Genomic DNA, 14,801 nt, shown 5'->3' with positions numbered 1-14,801 from the left:
GTAGTCTAAAAACGGAGTATGGCCTTTACCTCTTCTATTTGTTTAAATCTTTCCGCTTTCGGAACACACAATTTATATTTAGAATTTTAATTAATAGTTTCCTAATAAGCATAACGTTATCAATTATGCTAATAACTCGAGGAAGAACCAACGTGACGCTAATAAAAATCTCTGTAATATTTACTGCCTGATGAAGTTTTAATAAACAATTTAAGTCAACGGTACAACTTTTGTGGTTTTTTTACTCACCGATTTAATAATTCCGTTAAAAATTGAATTAACTATCCTTAATCCTCAATTATAATTTAATAAAAACGGTAATTTAATTATGCGCTCATATAGATCACCAAGAAAGTAAACCTAAACGAAATGACAAGTCTGTTAATCCCGAGAATTTTTCTGATACGACTATCTGAAAACGCTAAGAAGTGTTAGGAACATAGGAAGAGTAAGTTGGTGGACGATCAAGAGGTCGTTCCCGCCAACTCTGCGGCCCCGCCTTTTTTATAATGGTTGCTGTCCCCGCGGTTCCCGCCAACGCCACGACTACGCCTTTGTTATAATGGCTGCTATCTCTATTCCCGCCCCCGCGTTGGCGAGAACGGAGGGAACAGTTCCAAAAAAATCCACTACGAGCCGACACCTGCCGGCATCATCATCTCGAACAGATCGAGAATAATGTTGAGATTGTCGACTTTGAGGTTATGACAAATTTTAACAACAAAATGACATAGTTTGGATAATTAAAAAAATTAATTAAATTGCGCGGAAAAATAACTATAGAGGTAAAAATTATTTACGTAACTGTAAAACACTGCAAGATTTTTATCAACAATAATATGTATTAATATATTTTCACAGTTATTTGGCCAAAGGTATTATCCAAAGGTACGTTTGTAATATTAATTATAATTCTATTAATAAAATAATTAATTACGTACCTTACATTTATAATTATTTTTGGCAGAGTTTTGATGATTTGTTGTCTTGATGTTGAATTGCATATTTCTTGCTGTAATTAGGGGCTGTGGACTGAAACAATGAAAGAAGTCATTTAGAATTTTTTTACTTTTGATATTGGTGAAAGTATTAGCGTTTATATTTTTCCTGTATGTTAATTAAGGTAAGTTATTGATAATTCATAAAATATCACCTAATTTACAGTTTAGAAGGTAACATAATAAAAATAAAAAAAAATTACAGGATTTTGTTCATAAAACAATGTGGAAAAAATATTGTTTTTGAGATGACAAGTACCTATATGCTTGATCAGCGAGACATGCATGTTATATATGGAGAAAGAGTATTGAAAACTTGAAAGTTACATGGAAAAAAGGTTTTACTTAATGTTGTGGTAAGAAAATTAATCTATTAATAGCTGTAATATTTTTTTATCAATAAAATGTAAATTATATCCGACATTAGCTCGTTTTTTGTATTATGTTTTACATTTGTTTTATCTTTTAAAAGAATTTTTAATACGCTATTAAAACTTTATTAGATATTTAAAGAAATGTATGGTTTTTTTCAGATATATAATTAGAGCTTTACAAGCAAATAACATGTCGATGGAAGCTGCAAACTTATATTTAAAACAAAATATACATATAAAAATTATATTTTGTCGGAAGCAACGGTGGCAGATTCCAGCAAATTTTTTCGAAACTAACAAAATTTTCTGTCGTTTAATTGGCCTATGATGTACCAAGCAAGTAACAGAAAATTTTGTTAGTTCCGAGGAAATCTGTTACGAGCCGCCAACGTCGTCCCAGCAAACCGAGACAGCATCGGGAATCAACCATCACGGTTGTCAAGAAAATTATTATATTAATAATTTCGTTTACTTAGAATATTTATTCGATTAATATATTTTTTAATAATAAAAGAGAAATGTCGTCAAACATGCTTTTAAAAGTAAAAATTAAATTGTATTCAGCAAATACAATACAATTTGCTGATTATTCTCTGTTATAAGACGTCTAGTTAAATAAACGAGAATTTTTAAGATATATATATTTATCCGAAATCTGAAAGAAACAAAGCGCACACATACATGTTCGTACGTACGTATTTCACTTTATTTATTAAATTAATGCTGACATAGGTTATTGTGTATGTTGTACAGTGAGAGTCGTGTATATGGGGGCAATAGTTACCTATCTATGTAGTAATAGAATAGAATTAAAATTATTCATTTAAATACAGTTGCACGTAAAAGAATGGCTCGAATTACCACTGCTCTCCTTCTGTATTTTCATTAATTTCTCTGCCCTCGAGTTTAATTACATTCACATAATTGGGACGAGAAGATGGTTAGAAATTTCATTTATATACTTGTTAAACGATACATGGATTCTTAATTTCAACGTTTTCTTTATGCTTCGAGCAAATCTTTAAAGTAGTGAGCGTTAATTTCCTTTTACTTTAATGTTTTTCGTTGCGATCGCATTTCGTTGGTCAAGCAATTTCGAATTTACGACGGGTCGTTACGTGACAGTAAATACCGTTCGCGTTGGTATTCATACGTTTATAGGTGCGCGTTTCTGGTTGCTCCAATTTAACCCCTTGAAAATAACACGCCATGCGGCCCGTTGAAAACTCTCTTGGCCTCTTTATTGATGATTGATGTCGCGTCTTCTCTTCTTTTTCTTTTTTTTTTTTTTTTTTTCTCTCTCGATGTTTAGTACGCCTGTTTAAAATCAAGTACTGCATTAAACTTTCTTATTTAATAATTTAGTTATTTTAAAATTGAAAATTGATAATTCAAAATTTATTGATTTGATTAAAAGTAATTATCAAAGGTTTTGCTTTTTAACCATGATTGGTTAATTATTAAAATTCAATTATTCTATTTTATTTTATGCATATTATATACTCGTGGCCTCACACGTACATTTATAAAGACGACGACAAAACGTTCGAAGTGGCAAAGGATAGGGTGACGGTGGTTATTTTACAGATCCTGCCTCGTCTCCTGGACGAGGTACACCTGGGAACCGGGCACGGTTGAAGTGGTGACAAAGCTACGGTGCTTAGCGCGTATCAGGCTCAAATTGCTCTCTGCCGTGTCGGCACGGTCTTCCGCAGCTTCGAGTTCTCTCTGGAATCGGCGGACCCTGGTGACGCTTTGCTGAGACATGCCTTCCTGCTCCTGCAGCTGTCTCTTGTAGATGCTGACTTTTTGGGAGGCTTTGTCAAGTGATTCTTGCAGCAAGGCGATGTTCTTTGAATCCTCTTCAACTTGAATCATCACCTCCTTAATGTTGCGTTCCTTCTTACGCAGTATCTTCACGGTCTCGGCATGTCGACGCTTTTCTTCGTCCAATTCGAGTTCCAAGTCGCGAATCTATGGTAATCAAAGTTATAAGAATAAAACCTGTTAAAGATTATCACGATATACGATACGGAAACTTCAACAACTTAACAAAATCTGAAATAAATTTTAAGTGAATATTAATTATGTAAAGTTTTATAAAAAAAAATTTAAAATAAATGTTTGAAATTAAAAAATTTTATTTATTTTCTTACCCTGGCTTCGAGCTTGCTGATGATGCGTTTGCCTCCAACGATAGCGTTAGCTTCAACTTCTTCCAATCTTACAGACAAGTTCTTCACCTCGATCTCCAGCGACTTCTTAATCGCCTCGATCTTGACAATACGCTCTTGTTCTTCGTGAACAATCTCAACAGTGTGCTTGAGCTCGTTTTGCACTCTCTGGTATCTCTCATCGCTGACTCTCAGTTCTTTGGTGACTTCTTCGTAATCTCCAGCCAAGGTGGCCAGTTCCTGTTCCAATTTAGCCTTCGACGAAGCGATGTTTACATTAATCGTAGTTAACTCATTGATACGGCTAACCGATTCTTCGTATTGCTGCTCGACAGTCCTCTTTGCACGTAGGGCCTTTTAACAGAATTTCACTTTCAGCTGTTACGTAACGCTTATATAATAAGATAAATTAAACTTTTCAAATATATGCTACATACAGCTTCTTTTATTTTATTTTTTTTTTAAGTTACTAAATCTGTCTTTGCTTACGGATTCGTAGTTGCCACGGACTTCTTCGAGCTCGGCTGTCAATGATTGGAGACGACGTTGACTGATGCCCAGTTGGTCGAGGGTCACTTGCAACTGACGTTGAATTTCGTCGTAATGAGCTTGCAATTCCTAAAAAATAATTTGGCATATGTAGTGAGGCCGTATCAGTTTTTAAAAATATATTATGTAATAATAAATATTGATATTACGGTCAAAGTGAGAGACTGCTTCTTGATGGTCTTCTGCAAATCGATATTGTTCTTGTTGGCAACATCCAAAGATAACTCGAGCTCGGTAATTTGGATCTGCATCTTCTTCTTAATGCGCTGTACTTCGGTCTTCAATTTCGTCTCCGCTTCCACCACGCGAGCATTCAGCTGCTCGATTTCGATGCTGGTCTGTTTGCTATTAATTTAACTCAATGTAAACTCGGATCTAATTCAATTTCAAATATAATCCTTCACTATCTGCATAATTATAGAGATTAAAAAAAAATAATTGTATTTATTTTTAATTATTTTTCAAAATAATTCTAAAAAAAATTTTTTTTTTTACTTATTATCTAATCGTAAATTAGGTTTACCTTATCCATCCTGGGATTTATATTCTGCTTTTACACAGTCACTTAAAAGTCAGAACCATTAGAGATTGAATATTTTTTAATCTAATTCTTTCATTCTTTTTTACCTTATTAACATTAAAAACGGTTTAAAAAAGGGGACATCAAAACAAAAAATTAAACTTTTTCGTTAAGGCCAAACGTGAAGTAACATCGTTTTTCTTTATTTCACGCATATTTGTTCTTCTAAATAAAATATGACCTACTCGGTCAGGACTCGGTCACGGCTCTTACCTATCTGCCACGCTTAACATTATAATACTCGCATCCTCGACACCCATACAAAAGTTCTCGCCTCGCCCGGTCTCGGTACCTCTGATCTAGAAAATAATTGCTGGACTTCTGCTCGAATCCGCGTAGCTCCCTGCTGAGCGCGTTGAGTGGCTGCGTCAGCTTCGCCTCGTCGATCAGTGCCTTGGCCCTTTCGTTCATCAATCTACCATGCGCCGTGTCGTCCAAGAGAGTGTGTACCGTTTCCCGCTGGAACTTCCGGATGTCGGCCAGCTCCTGGCTCTTGGACAGATTCTTTAACGCCTCTGCCCTCAGGTGGAACTCTATCGACCTCGCGGATTTGCCGCGCAGGCTTTTGCTGTGCTCCAGCGCGTCGTTCACCTCGGTCATCATCTGAACATCCTTCAGCGCCCGCAGCTTAATATCGCTTCTCGCCTCCCGTTGCATTTCCTCGACCAGCTCGCTGTGGCCGCGAGTGCCGGCGAACATCAGCGGCATGGCCAGTCGCTTCTGGTCCTTCCCGGTGCGCGGAAAAATCTCCTTGGTCACGCGGCTGGCCTGCACGGTCTTGGCCAAGCTGAAGTCCGAGCGATTCGCTATCTTCAACCACGTCAGGCAGACGGCAGATGGTCAGCGTCAGTTTTACGTTGCGCGGCCGATCGCCCGTGTTTTTCTCTCTGGTCTAACGGGCGCCGCCGTTTTTCCTCATGCACGCGCACTTGCGCGACTTGCGCTTGCCTAAACTTAGACTGCAGCGGTCCAGAATGCCGTGGGTAATCGTCGCTGCTCGCCGATCGACCCTCACGCGAGATTCAAGAGCGACTGCCAATGCACCGGACGTCTCGTGTCCCTTTCGTCCGGCGAGATGAATTTTTGCACCGTACGATTTGGCAAACTGACCCCAGCTAGATCGAAACCGCAAGGAACGATCCAAATAACGAGCTGCCAAGAAACCGTTCGACGCAGAACTTACCGCGCTGTATTTTTGTTAGCCCGGTTAATTGTCCTGCTCTAACAAAAGCAGCAAATTTTTTTAGAAAAGAAAAAAATGCACCGCTATAAGTTAAAACATTTTGAAGTAAAGAAATATGTTAAAAAAATTTTACACACCCTCGTATCGTTTCAAGAAGAATAAGATTAAAAATTCTTTATAATGCTGCGTCGAGTGAGCTTTGGCAGTTTTGCATTTCTGCTCGGAAACAAAAATAAATTGTGACACAAGAAAATGCAGCAACGTCAATAATGACACGAATTACGCACGGCATTCATGAACACGTCTTTGATCATTGTCACTCGAAACGAAGCAAGCTTTTCCGCGGGACCAAAATTAGAAACCGAAAAGGTCAAGCCGTCGCCAAGTCGCGCAGCACTTGAAGAACGGGCCGCCTCGTCTTTCACAGAAACTCTCCCTCGTGAAAATCATCAGCGTATCTCGCTACCAGCGTACCTTGAAGTGAGACAGGTGACTTCTGGCCTCGTCCTCAGCGTCGATCGCGTACTTAATAAGATCGTCCCTCGTGTAGGGCTGCACTTTTTTGTCTTCCCACAACACTCTACCATCGGACCAGGGTAACTCAGGCAATTCTAATCTTTTTTCGTAATGTGGCGAACACGATCTCGAAGCGAGCCTCTTGGTGTCCATGTAATCGATCATTGGCTGATAGTAATTTATTCCGTATCCGTAATTTCTTGAGTAAATATACGTGGGATAATGTCGCCACTTGGATTCTAACGGCATGTGAATTGGAGGCATGTAACTCGCCATTTCTGATGTGTTTCAAATGTCTGCGCAATAGTATTTTCTTATAATTTTTGTGTAATGTATTGCGTGATGAATCTTTCGACGATGTTGCATTTGTGATGTTTACGAACGGGTCTGCAGATGATAGTGACACGCAACAAGATCGTCCACAAAAATTAGACCGATGGTTAAGTGGTATCTTTTGTAGTTTTCTTCGCGATTGCCTCATTGAGATCAACCAATCAGCACCTCTCAATAATAATTAGATCACGACTGATCGTTTTTATTAATAGCGCCGTGTCATTGAATGATTACTGCTCTCATCATTATTCGTGTAAAATAGTATTAATCACGTAAAATGATTTGTATTGTGATTTATAATTTAATTTTATAAAATTAAATAATTTCCTTTTTTTTTTTTCTAAATCCCAGAATGAAATATAAACCTTATTTTAATATAACAATTGTATGATATTTTTCTTAAAGTTATATAATTTTACTTAATAAAAAAAAAAAATTTTAGTATAAAACAAATTAATGTTTTAAAAAACTTACCGAATAGCTTCAATCTCTTCGTCTTTCTCGGCAATGCGGCGTTCGAATTCATGACGAAGCTGGCTCAATTCAGCTGACAATCTCTGAGATCGTTGTTCTTCGATCTTACGGCCCTTAGATTAAAATTTTTATTTTATATTTTCTTTCTATTACTTATTTTTGTGGCATTTATTTTTAATATAAATGTGTTACTAACTGCTTCAGCTTCCTTGTAGGCAGCAGCCAATTCTTCGCGTTCATTTTCTAATCGGCGAAGTTCCAATTCCAATTCATGAAGTCTGCGATTCATGTCAGCTAACTGATTCTTTGCATCGCTGAGATCATCTATATAAATGATATCAACGTTAATAAAACCTAACTATTAATATTTAGAATTAATTATCATAAATTAATTTTATTCATGTGTAAAATTAAAATTTTTTAGAATTAAAAAAATTTTTGACACTTGACTGCCCTTTTTAAAGCTTATAATTGCTTTATATCTGCAGATTAAATAAAATAGTGACGATTACCTCCAAGTTTTTTGTTTTCACGAGCCAATTGGTCTTTTATTTCACGAGTCTTATCGAGTTCGGCATTTACGCGTTGCAGTTCTTGTTGTTTGTTGCGGAGATCACGTTGGCTTTGTTCATACATGGCGAGAGATTCATCTAAACGGGTCTTTAATTCTATGTTGACTTTCTCAAGATGTTCAACACGTTTCTGGAGTTCACGAGCAGTTCCATTGGCCTTAAAAAAATATCACAAATATGTAAGACTATTTTCTCTGTTTAAAAATATAGAAAAAAAGTGCTAATGCAAAGCTGACAGCTAAAACTGATTAAAAAAAATTTTAAACTAATCTCACCTTCTCTAAATCAATGATCAAAACCTCCACTTCTGATTGCAAACGTGATTTCTGCTTTTCGAGATTGTTTATCTTTACAAGCAGAGTCTCGATTTGTTCTTCCTGTTCTTGGATGCGAGCTGAGTACTTGCGACGAAGTTCTTCTACCTGTGTAATTTTATATATTACATATTTGTTAATAATTTGGATTTGAATTAATGTGAGAAATGAGAAATTAAAGATTTAATGACACAAGAATAGTATTCTATTACCTCTTCGATACGTGCGTTAGCCTCGGTCTCGTATTTCGATCTCCACACAGAAACTTCTCCATTAGCCTTAACCAATTGACGTTCGATATCCAAACGCGCCTCAGATTCCTCTTCCAGCTGAACGCGGACAGACTCCAATTCCACTTCGACCTATTAATTCAAGTTAGTATCAGTTTTACACATCTCTCGAAATTAATTTCTTTTTAATTATAAAATAAAAATGTCATTAATTTTTTTAAATATCTGCAATTAAAAATTGAACAGTTCGATACTTAAGATGGGACTAAACATTCAAGGTATTTATTTGCTTCGATAAAAGTCAGTATCAATTTATTATACCTGGTGCAAAGAAGCTTCAACCAATGCACGGCGACGTTCTTCATCTTCAAGACGACGGCGGGCATCTTCAAGTTGTCCCGCAATTTGTGTTCTCAAATAAGTAACGTTCTCGATGTTTACCTAAAATTTATTTAAATAATTAGCAATTTGCAATAAATTCAAATATATAATTAAGTAAATTTTAAAATATCAATAACCTACTTTGAGATCTTGCACTTCTTTAACTAATTCAATATTCTCTTGAGACAACCGAGTCTTGTGGCTGGTAATATCGACAATCGTACGATTTAATTCCTCAATCTTCACATTCAGTTCAGATATGTGTATCTCGAGCTTCTCAACTGTTTTTATGGACATCACCTTTTCTTTAGTAACACTATCGAGTTGGGCGAGGAGATCATACACTTCTTGCTGGAATTTAGACTTTTCCTTGTCAGCTCTGGAACCAGAAAGTTGAAAAAAAAAATTAAGTATTGAATAATTAGATCTCCGATAATAATGTTCTCGAATAAAATATATTGTATTTTTTAATATTTAATATAAAAAATTCAGGCAATGCTACTCTACTCCTACACGCGATAGAGGGTGTAAGATGTCAGTTAGCTGATTCCGAAGATAGTGGGGGGGTTCTCTGGCCGGTCGCGTGTACTAATATGGCGAGCCAACGTTGGGGTTGTGGATTGCCACGCGACTCGCGCGGTTAAAAATAGTCATAAGCTGTGCTTGCAAAAGTAAGACGGAGAGAAAACGAGGGAACGCACGAGCGAAACGGAAGGAGACAGTGCGCTTTTATATTGAATAAGAAAATGGAGAGTCGCATATTAGTCTGCAGAACGAAGATGAATGTGTTACTCATAGATTGACTCTACTATTTTTACAACGCTCAAAAGTTTTGTCAATGTCGCACTTGGGTGGGTCACGATTTATAATCGGCAGTGAAATCACGAAGATAATGTAGCCGGATTAAATTTGACACTGCTTGCGTCGTTCAGTTTATGAAGTGGCTTAACAGCTGCGTTGATCACTCATTATTTTTAGCAACTATGCGCCAGCCGAATTTAAATTACATTTTTAGAAAATTATACAATATTAATTTTTTTCTTAAAGTACCATTTAGAGCGAAAGCTAATCTCAGAGTGAACAGCTCGCGGGAAAGATATTGTTTTCTCTTAAACGTTCCGTTGTCCATTGAACGATCGCGAAGGTAAAAGCCGGGCATCACGCGCGTTTCGTTGCGGCCAATTAACGATCTAATTAATGCGTGCCTCCAGAGCTGTCATCGTCCTTGTACGAGCAAAATCGGCGCCACGAAGAAGCGGCTATGTTTAGAAGTGCCGGGGTACCGAAACCCCGCGTATTTCAGTTGCGAGTCAGTTTCTCCGGCTTGGATGGCGGCCAATGCGGCTTGTATAATTCGTGCAAATTTTCTTGCCCACCGTCACTCCCGTTTGTGACGAGCCGCGTTATAATTACGCACGTGACATCGTGATTCATTATACTTCCTCCCTATTAGCGTCCTGTCTCTTCCACGAGACTCTTCCTTGCTATTCGCCGAATTTCCGGTCAGCTGTTTATTGACTCGCCCTGGCAACGCGCTTACAAGCTCCCGTTTTAGCGGTAGATCGGCGAACGTTTACATTGTGGCTGCTTTGCGATCGTGAATGTGTATAACGTAGGCCTTTTCGAAGCCTACGGGCGAAATCTCCGGCCTCGGTTAAGCTGGGTTAGTCAAAACATTATGTTTGGTAGCTAAAAATAAATGGTCGAATCTATAAATACTTAACAATGAGACGAGTAGTTAGACATAAAGATGATAAGGATTCCTTAACGAGTTCATCACCGTGACGTTTAAATAGCGAAGGGAAGATCCATTAGTTACGGCCGCGGTTCTTTTACCTGGCGCGTGCTTTCGAAAGCTGGTCAATCTGATCCTGAAAGTCGACAACGACCTCCTGGTGCTTCTTGCGCAAGAGGTGTGCGGTCTCCTCGCTCTCAAGATGAACATCCTCGAGCAGTTTACGCAACTTGGCCAGTTCCGTGTCCCTCTTCTTGTTGATCTCGAACTAAGCGAAAGAGCCATCAGTTAACTTACGTTACACGGGATTTATATATACATTATATATTATTTTTATGTTTAATATAATATTATCACGTTAATAGACGTTTTTGCAAGTACTCACTTGAGATTCGGCACCACCCTCGGCCTCTTCGAGACGTTCGGATAATTGGATGACTTGCACGCTTAAATCAGCGCGCTCGCGTTCGATCTGGAAAAAATTACATATGGAAAAAAGGAGTGAATAACTTTCGGAATCGCTATTTCGAAAGTAATTACATGACGGCGCACTTTGCCACGTCTCCTAACGGCAGGTTGACGTCAGATTACTTCATGTCGTGAATAGGACAATCTATTTTCGAGCGTGGCGGGTCTATATTCGGACTCTTATTCATATTACAAACGAAGCACTTAGTGCTAAAAAAAGATGATCGCAATACCACGATTAGTTGTATGAAACTATGAAATTGTAATCGTACGATCAATTAGACGTATATAAATTTCGTATAGATATAAGTACGTCATTTGTTTTTTTAATATCTTATTACGGCTCTTTATTACAGTGGCACGCTCGCTATTTAATAATCCGCGCGATTGAGATCGGTGTCATATTTATAATAACCACGCATGAGAAGTCAGATAAATTATTTACTTTCGCGTGCTCTGTCCCGCCGTTTGAGATTTGCAAATCCTAAATGTAACGGCGATGCATTCCACATATATAAACGAAGACACGTAAGGTGTTCTGAAACGTGCACCGCGCGCCGTAACCGTCATATCAATTTTCGAGCTTTACAGCTTCAAATACGCGAGGAAAATTTTTGGCAGTGGTTCAACCCACGTATTACTAAGTCCGTTATACACCAAACCGATTTCTGTGGAATTTCAAGACAATGAAATCCGAGAAGTTCTTGTAAAATTTGACTTTCCCGACATTTATCGCGCTCTTTTCTTTTTTTTTTTTTTTCGCGCCACGCACGCGTAACCGAATAAATATAGCCGCCAAGAAATGTAATTTCGGCAACGTACGACATCGTGAAATTTCAAAGAAAAATCGGTAGCTTAATTAAAAAAATATTTTTAGTAACTAGGGAAACGTTAGCTCAAGCGTGCAGAATAAAATGTTCTTTGTACGTGTTTATGGAACTGATTTATAGAATTTTTAAGTTCTCTCTTTTTTTTTGAATTGTGTTTATGATCTTTTTAATGTTGGTTTGAGATTTATAAATTTAGATCGCAGAGATTTTATGATAGCGTTTCCCTCGTTTATGAAAGTATGCAAGAGGTGTTGAATACAACGCAGGAATGCGGGAACGATCCCGAAGAGCTTCCTAAAAATAGGTGCAACTCAAGAGCTGGACATTTCGACCTACTGCTCCCCACTCTGTGATGAATTAGTTTCCTCGGTTCGTTTCTGTGCCCACTTTCAGTGATAGTGATATCTAACATGTATATCATCGACATGAAACTGTATCTCTGTTCAAACGTGATACTCTTCGATTACGGAACTTACTTCTTACTTAATTAAAATAAAAAATTAATAAAGCAAGTTGAAATAAAATTTTAAACAGCTACGTGTTGAATGTTTAGTGTTTCAGAATTTTTCAAGATTACATACGAAACAGCTAATTAGTCCGTTTAGCTGTATATTTATTTCTGCATGTGGCAAAATTTTAATAAGCACAATCATGACGTTAAAAAAAAAAAGAAAAAAAAAAAGAAAAAAAAATTGGTATCAAATATCGCAGGCGCTATCGATGTTCGCCATTGCGTTCTTTGTGTGCTAAGCGGCTTTAAAGGGGCGCGGATATCCTACGTAGAACACGAAGGCGTTCGTATCACTCACCCTCTGACGCAGCTCTCTCTCAGACTCCAGGTCATCCTGCAGCAGGCGGATTTTGTCCTGAAAAGAGAGGCAACGAGGATTAAAGGGTATCACGGCGCCCGTTATAGAGGGCCGGTGCTTTACGTAATCGTTCGACGAAAATATCCGAGAGCGGAGACCCGGTATTTCGGAAAGACGGACAGCCTCCGCAGAATAGATTCGTCCTCGGTAAAGAAAGAGAGAGAGAGAGAGAGAACGACGTCGCGATGTCTGTTTAGCGCGTCTTCGAGTCGCTCGCTTCAAGTTATTTCAAGAGATACGCGCTGACTTGAAAATCGCCAAAGACAGCCAGGCCACCACTCGCAAGGGATGAAGAAAATTATCTTACTTGCACCTGCGGGGGCGACAATGCGCTCTTTCACGCTCGTCGAACACGATGTCCCGAATCGGCATCGATCTGGCGTGCCCTTGCTTTGGCACGATCGTGATTTTCGGACTGATTTCACCGGGCTATTTTCGTGCCCGAGCAGCCCGATCGCTACGGAGCGCCGTACACTTTGTTTCCTCGTCGGATTGGCACTAACATCGCTTATGGTCACTGAACTTCTCGCGGTTCACTACCTTCGCGATTTGGTCACTGCTCCGCGACGTTCGCACCGCGGAGTCTCTTATCACTGACGGTCGATGTTCAAATGACGCACCAAAACTTTCATTGGAACTTTATCCTCGATAGGACCCTAGCGGTTAGCAGACGCGACCGTGCGTCTTCCCCAGGAAGAGCTGGACGTCGGTCCATTCAATTCGTCGTCGTCACATAAACGTAATTGCTGGGGTACCGAATGGCCCGGCGAACCTTGCGATTTATTTATAACTCGAATTCTTAAGCTACCTTTTATACCTCGGAAGAAAACAATTATCGTCCAATTATTTTCTGATTATTAAATAATTTTTTCATAAAAATTAATTACTAGCATATAAACAAACGTATTAATATTAAATTATTTTTTTATTTTATCAGCCTTGTATTCACCCTATCTTAATTTAATTTCTCATAAAAGAATTACTTTAATTATGATTTGTTCGGCGACTTCTAAACAAAACGAAGTAATCAAGAAAATAAATACCAATTTTCTTTTTTTTTTCATCGTCGACGTTGTTCTCTCTCCTACCGAAGGGCACAGTACAGACACTTTTTTCGCAGGACCTACCTCGAGTCTGCTGAGAGCGCTCAGGTCGGCGCTGTATTCGATGCTAACATCAGCAGTACCCGCACCGCCGGTAGAGCGGTACGTGTACTTAGAGCTTTTAGCAACCGCTGAAGACATCTTCTTCGCTTCGTCCTCTACTCGCTTTCAACAGTGCTCCGAGTTCTTTTTCTCGTATCCTCCGGGATTAAAATCCTTCGGCGAATCCTCCGTTTGGGGAAGTCACCTTTCGTCTTCGAGCAACGTCTCCCGATCCGCCTCTGGCTAAGTCTAATCGCCGCGGCCGCAGTCGTTGGCGAGTTCACCTTCCACCTTCTACCACGATCTTCTTCTTCTTCCTCCTCTTCGGGGTTTCGGAGCCGACCAGCGCCCTACTCGTAGTGCGCGACCCGTCGTCGTTCGTATGGCGCGCCAGCCGTTCCATGGCTTCGTCAAAACGACGAGCGACGCAAGCGCGTTAACGCTCGATTCCCCACCAGGAACACGTTCGTCATCGTCGACGTTCTGGTCATCCTCATCATCGTCGAGGGCAATCTCTGAGCCACGGTGAACGCCCACGTTCACCAAAGGTAGTTGCCAAATCGACCCGGTCGGCTGCAGCATCGGCGAAGGTCCTCCTGTACAGAAAACGTCACTCTTTAATGATCTTTTCATCTTTATTATGTCGCACGAGCTCCAAAATTAAAATTACATTTTTAAATAGTCAAAGAATAATTCCTTAGAACGTCATAATTATAAAAAATTCCTTTAGCGCTCATTTGTCATGTGTGGTGCGTGCGTGTGGTATTTTTAAATATTTTCTCAATTAAATTGTGTAACAATGACTGATTACACGTAGGAGTCATGTGCAGAGTTGATTTAAAAAATTAAAAACAATTAACAATCCGTAGAAAACACGCCGATGAGAGTTTCGCAGGGATCAAAACAGATTCGAACGGATGTGACGAAAGTCTCATCTGTTTAAGTCACACGCTTCATTTCCCACCACGAAAGAACATATACAAAGTGTTCATCAGAATGATTTTCACGGCTTTCAACACTGTGACAGCTAAACCAATAATTATTAAATTCTGTACTACTCTCTTTTTGTCTAACAA

The 14,801-nt window shown here is 38.9% G+C and overlaps 2 protein-coding genes and 1 long non-coding RNA gene across 5 annotated transcripts; 1 reads left to right on the top strand and 2 right to left on the bottom strand.

The window, feature by feature from the left end:
* Positions 1-635: 635 nt before the first annotated feature.
* LOC139110510 (uncharacterized) lies at positions 636-2,385 on the top strand. Of its 2 annotated transcripts, none has more exons than XR_011547007.1 (5): positions 636-785; positions 862-888; positions 968-1,123; positions 1,204-1,354; positions 1,532-2,385. It is a non-coding gene; the product is annotated as an uncharacterized lncRNA (long non-coding RNA). The 2 variants fall into 2 exon arrangements; XR_011547008.1 differs by having other exon boundaries at positions 639-785; positions 1,023-1,123.
* A 250-nt stretch (positions 2,386-2,635) lies between these two features.
* Positions 2,636-14,098, bottom strand: LOC139110497 (paramyosin, long form). 2 transcript variants are annotated; one of them, XR_011547002.1, is made up of 16 exons: positions 13,708-14,097; positions 12,521-12,577; positions 10,799-10,885; positions 10,515-10,681; positions 8,820-9,057; positions 8,619-8,738; positions 8,280-8,429; positions 8,029-8,175; positions 7,694-7,910; positions 7,378-7,505; positions 7,182-7,294; positions 4,245-4,440; positions 4,036-4,164; positions 3,529-3,900; positions 2,894-3,346; positions 2,636-2,689 (listed from the first exon to the last, which is right to left on the bottom strand). XR_011547002.1 is itself a non-coding variant. In XM_070670330.1 (15 exons), the coding sequence occupies exons 1-15, from the start codon at positions 13,822-13,824 to the stop codon at positions 2,954-2,956; spliced, it is 2,631 nt and encodes an 876-aa protein (XP_070526431.1). In that variant the 5' UTR covers positions 13,825-14,098; the 3' UTR covers positions 2,636-2,953. The 2 variants fall into 2 exon arrangements, 1 of the variants encoding a protein (XP_070526431.1); XM_070670330.1 differs by having other exon boundaries at positions 2,636-3,346; positions 13,708-14,098.
* On the bottom strand, positions 4,447-7,149 carry LOC139110509 (paramyosin, short form). The gene is made up of 2 exons (XM_070670350.1): positions 6,333-7,149; positions 4,447-5,485 (listed from the first exon to the last, which is right to left on the bottom strand). Exons 1-2 carry the CDS (start codon positions 6,648-6,650, stop codon positions 4,889-4,891), a joined length of 915 nt encoding a protein of 304 aa, XP_070526451.1. The 5' UTR covers positions 6,651-7,149; the 3' UTR covers positions 4,447-4,888.
* Positions 14,099-14,801: the final 703 nt, after the last annotated feature.

Source organism: Cardiocondyla obscurior, linkage group LG20 (genome assembly GCF_019399895.1).
Source record: "Cardiocondyla obscurior isolate alpha-2009 linkage group LG20, Cobs3.1, whole genome shotgun sequence".
NCBI classification, from domain to species: Eukaryota; Metazoa; Arthropoda; class Insecta; order Hymenoptera; family Formicidae; genus Cardiocondyla; species Cardiocondyla obscurior.
Note: the sequence above shows the minus strand (reverse complement) of the source record. Positions and strands in the feature narration are given on the sequence as shown.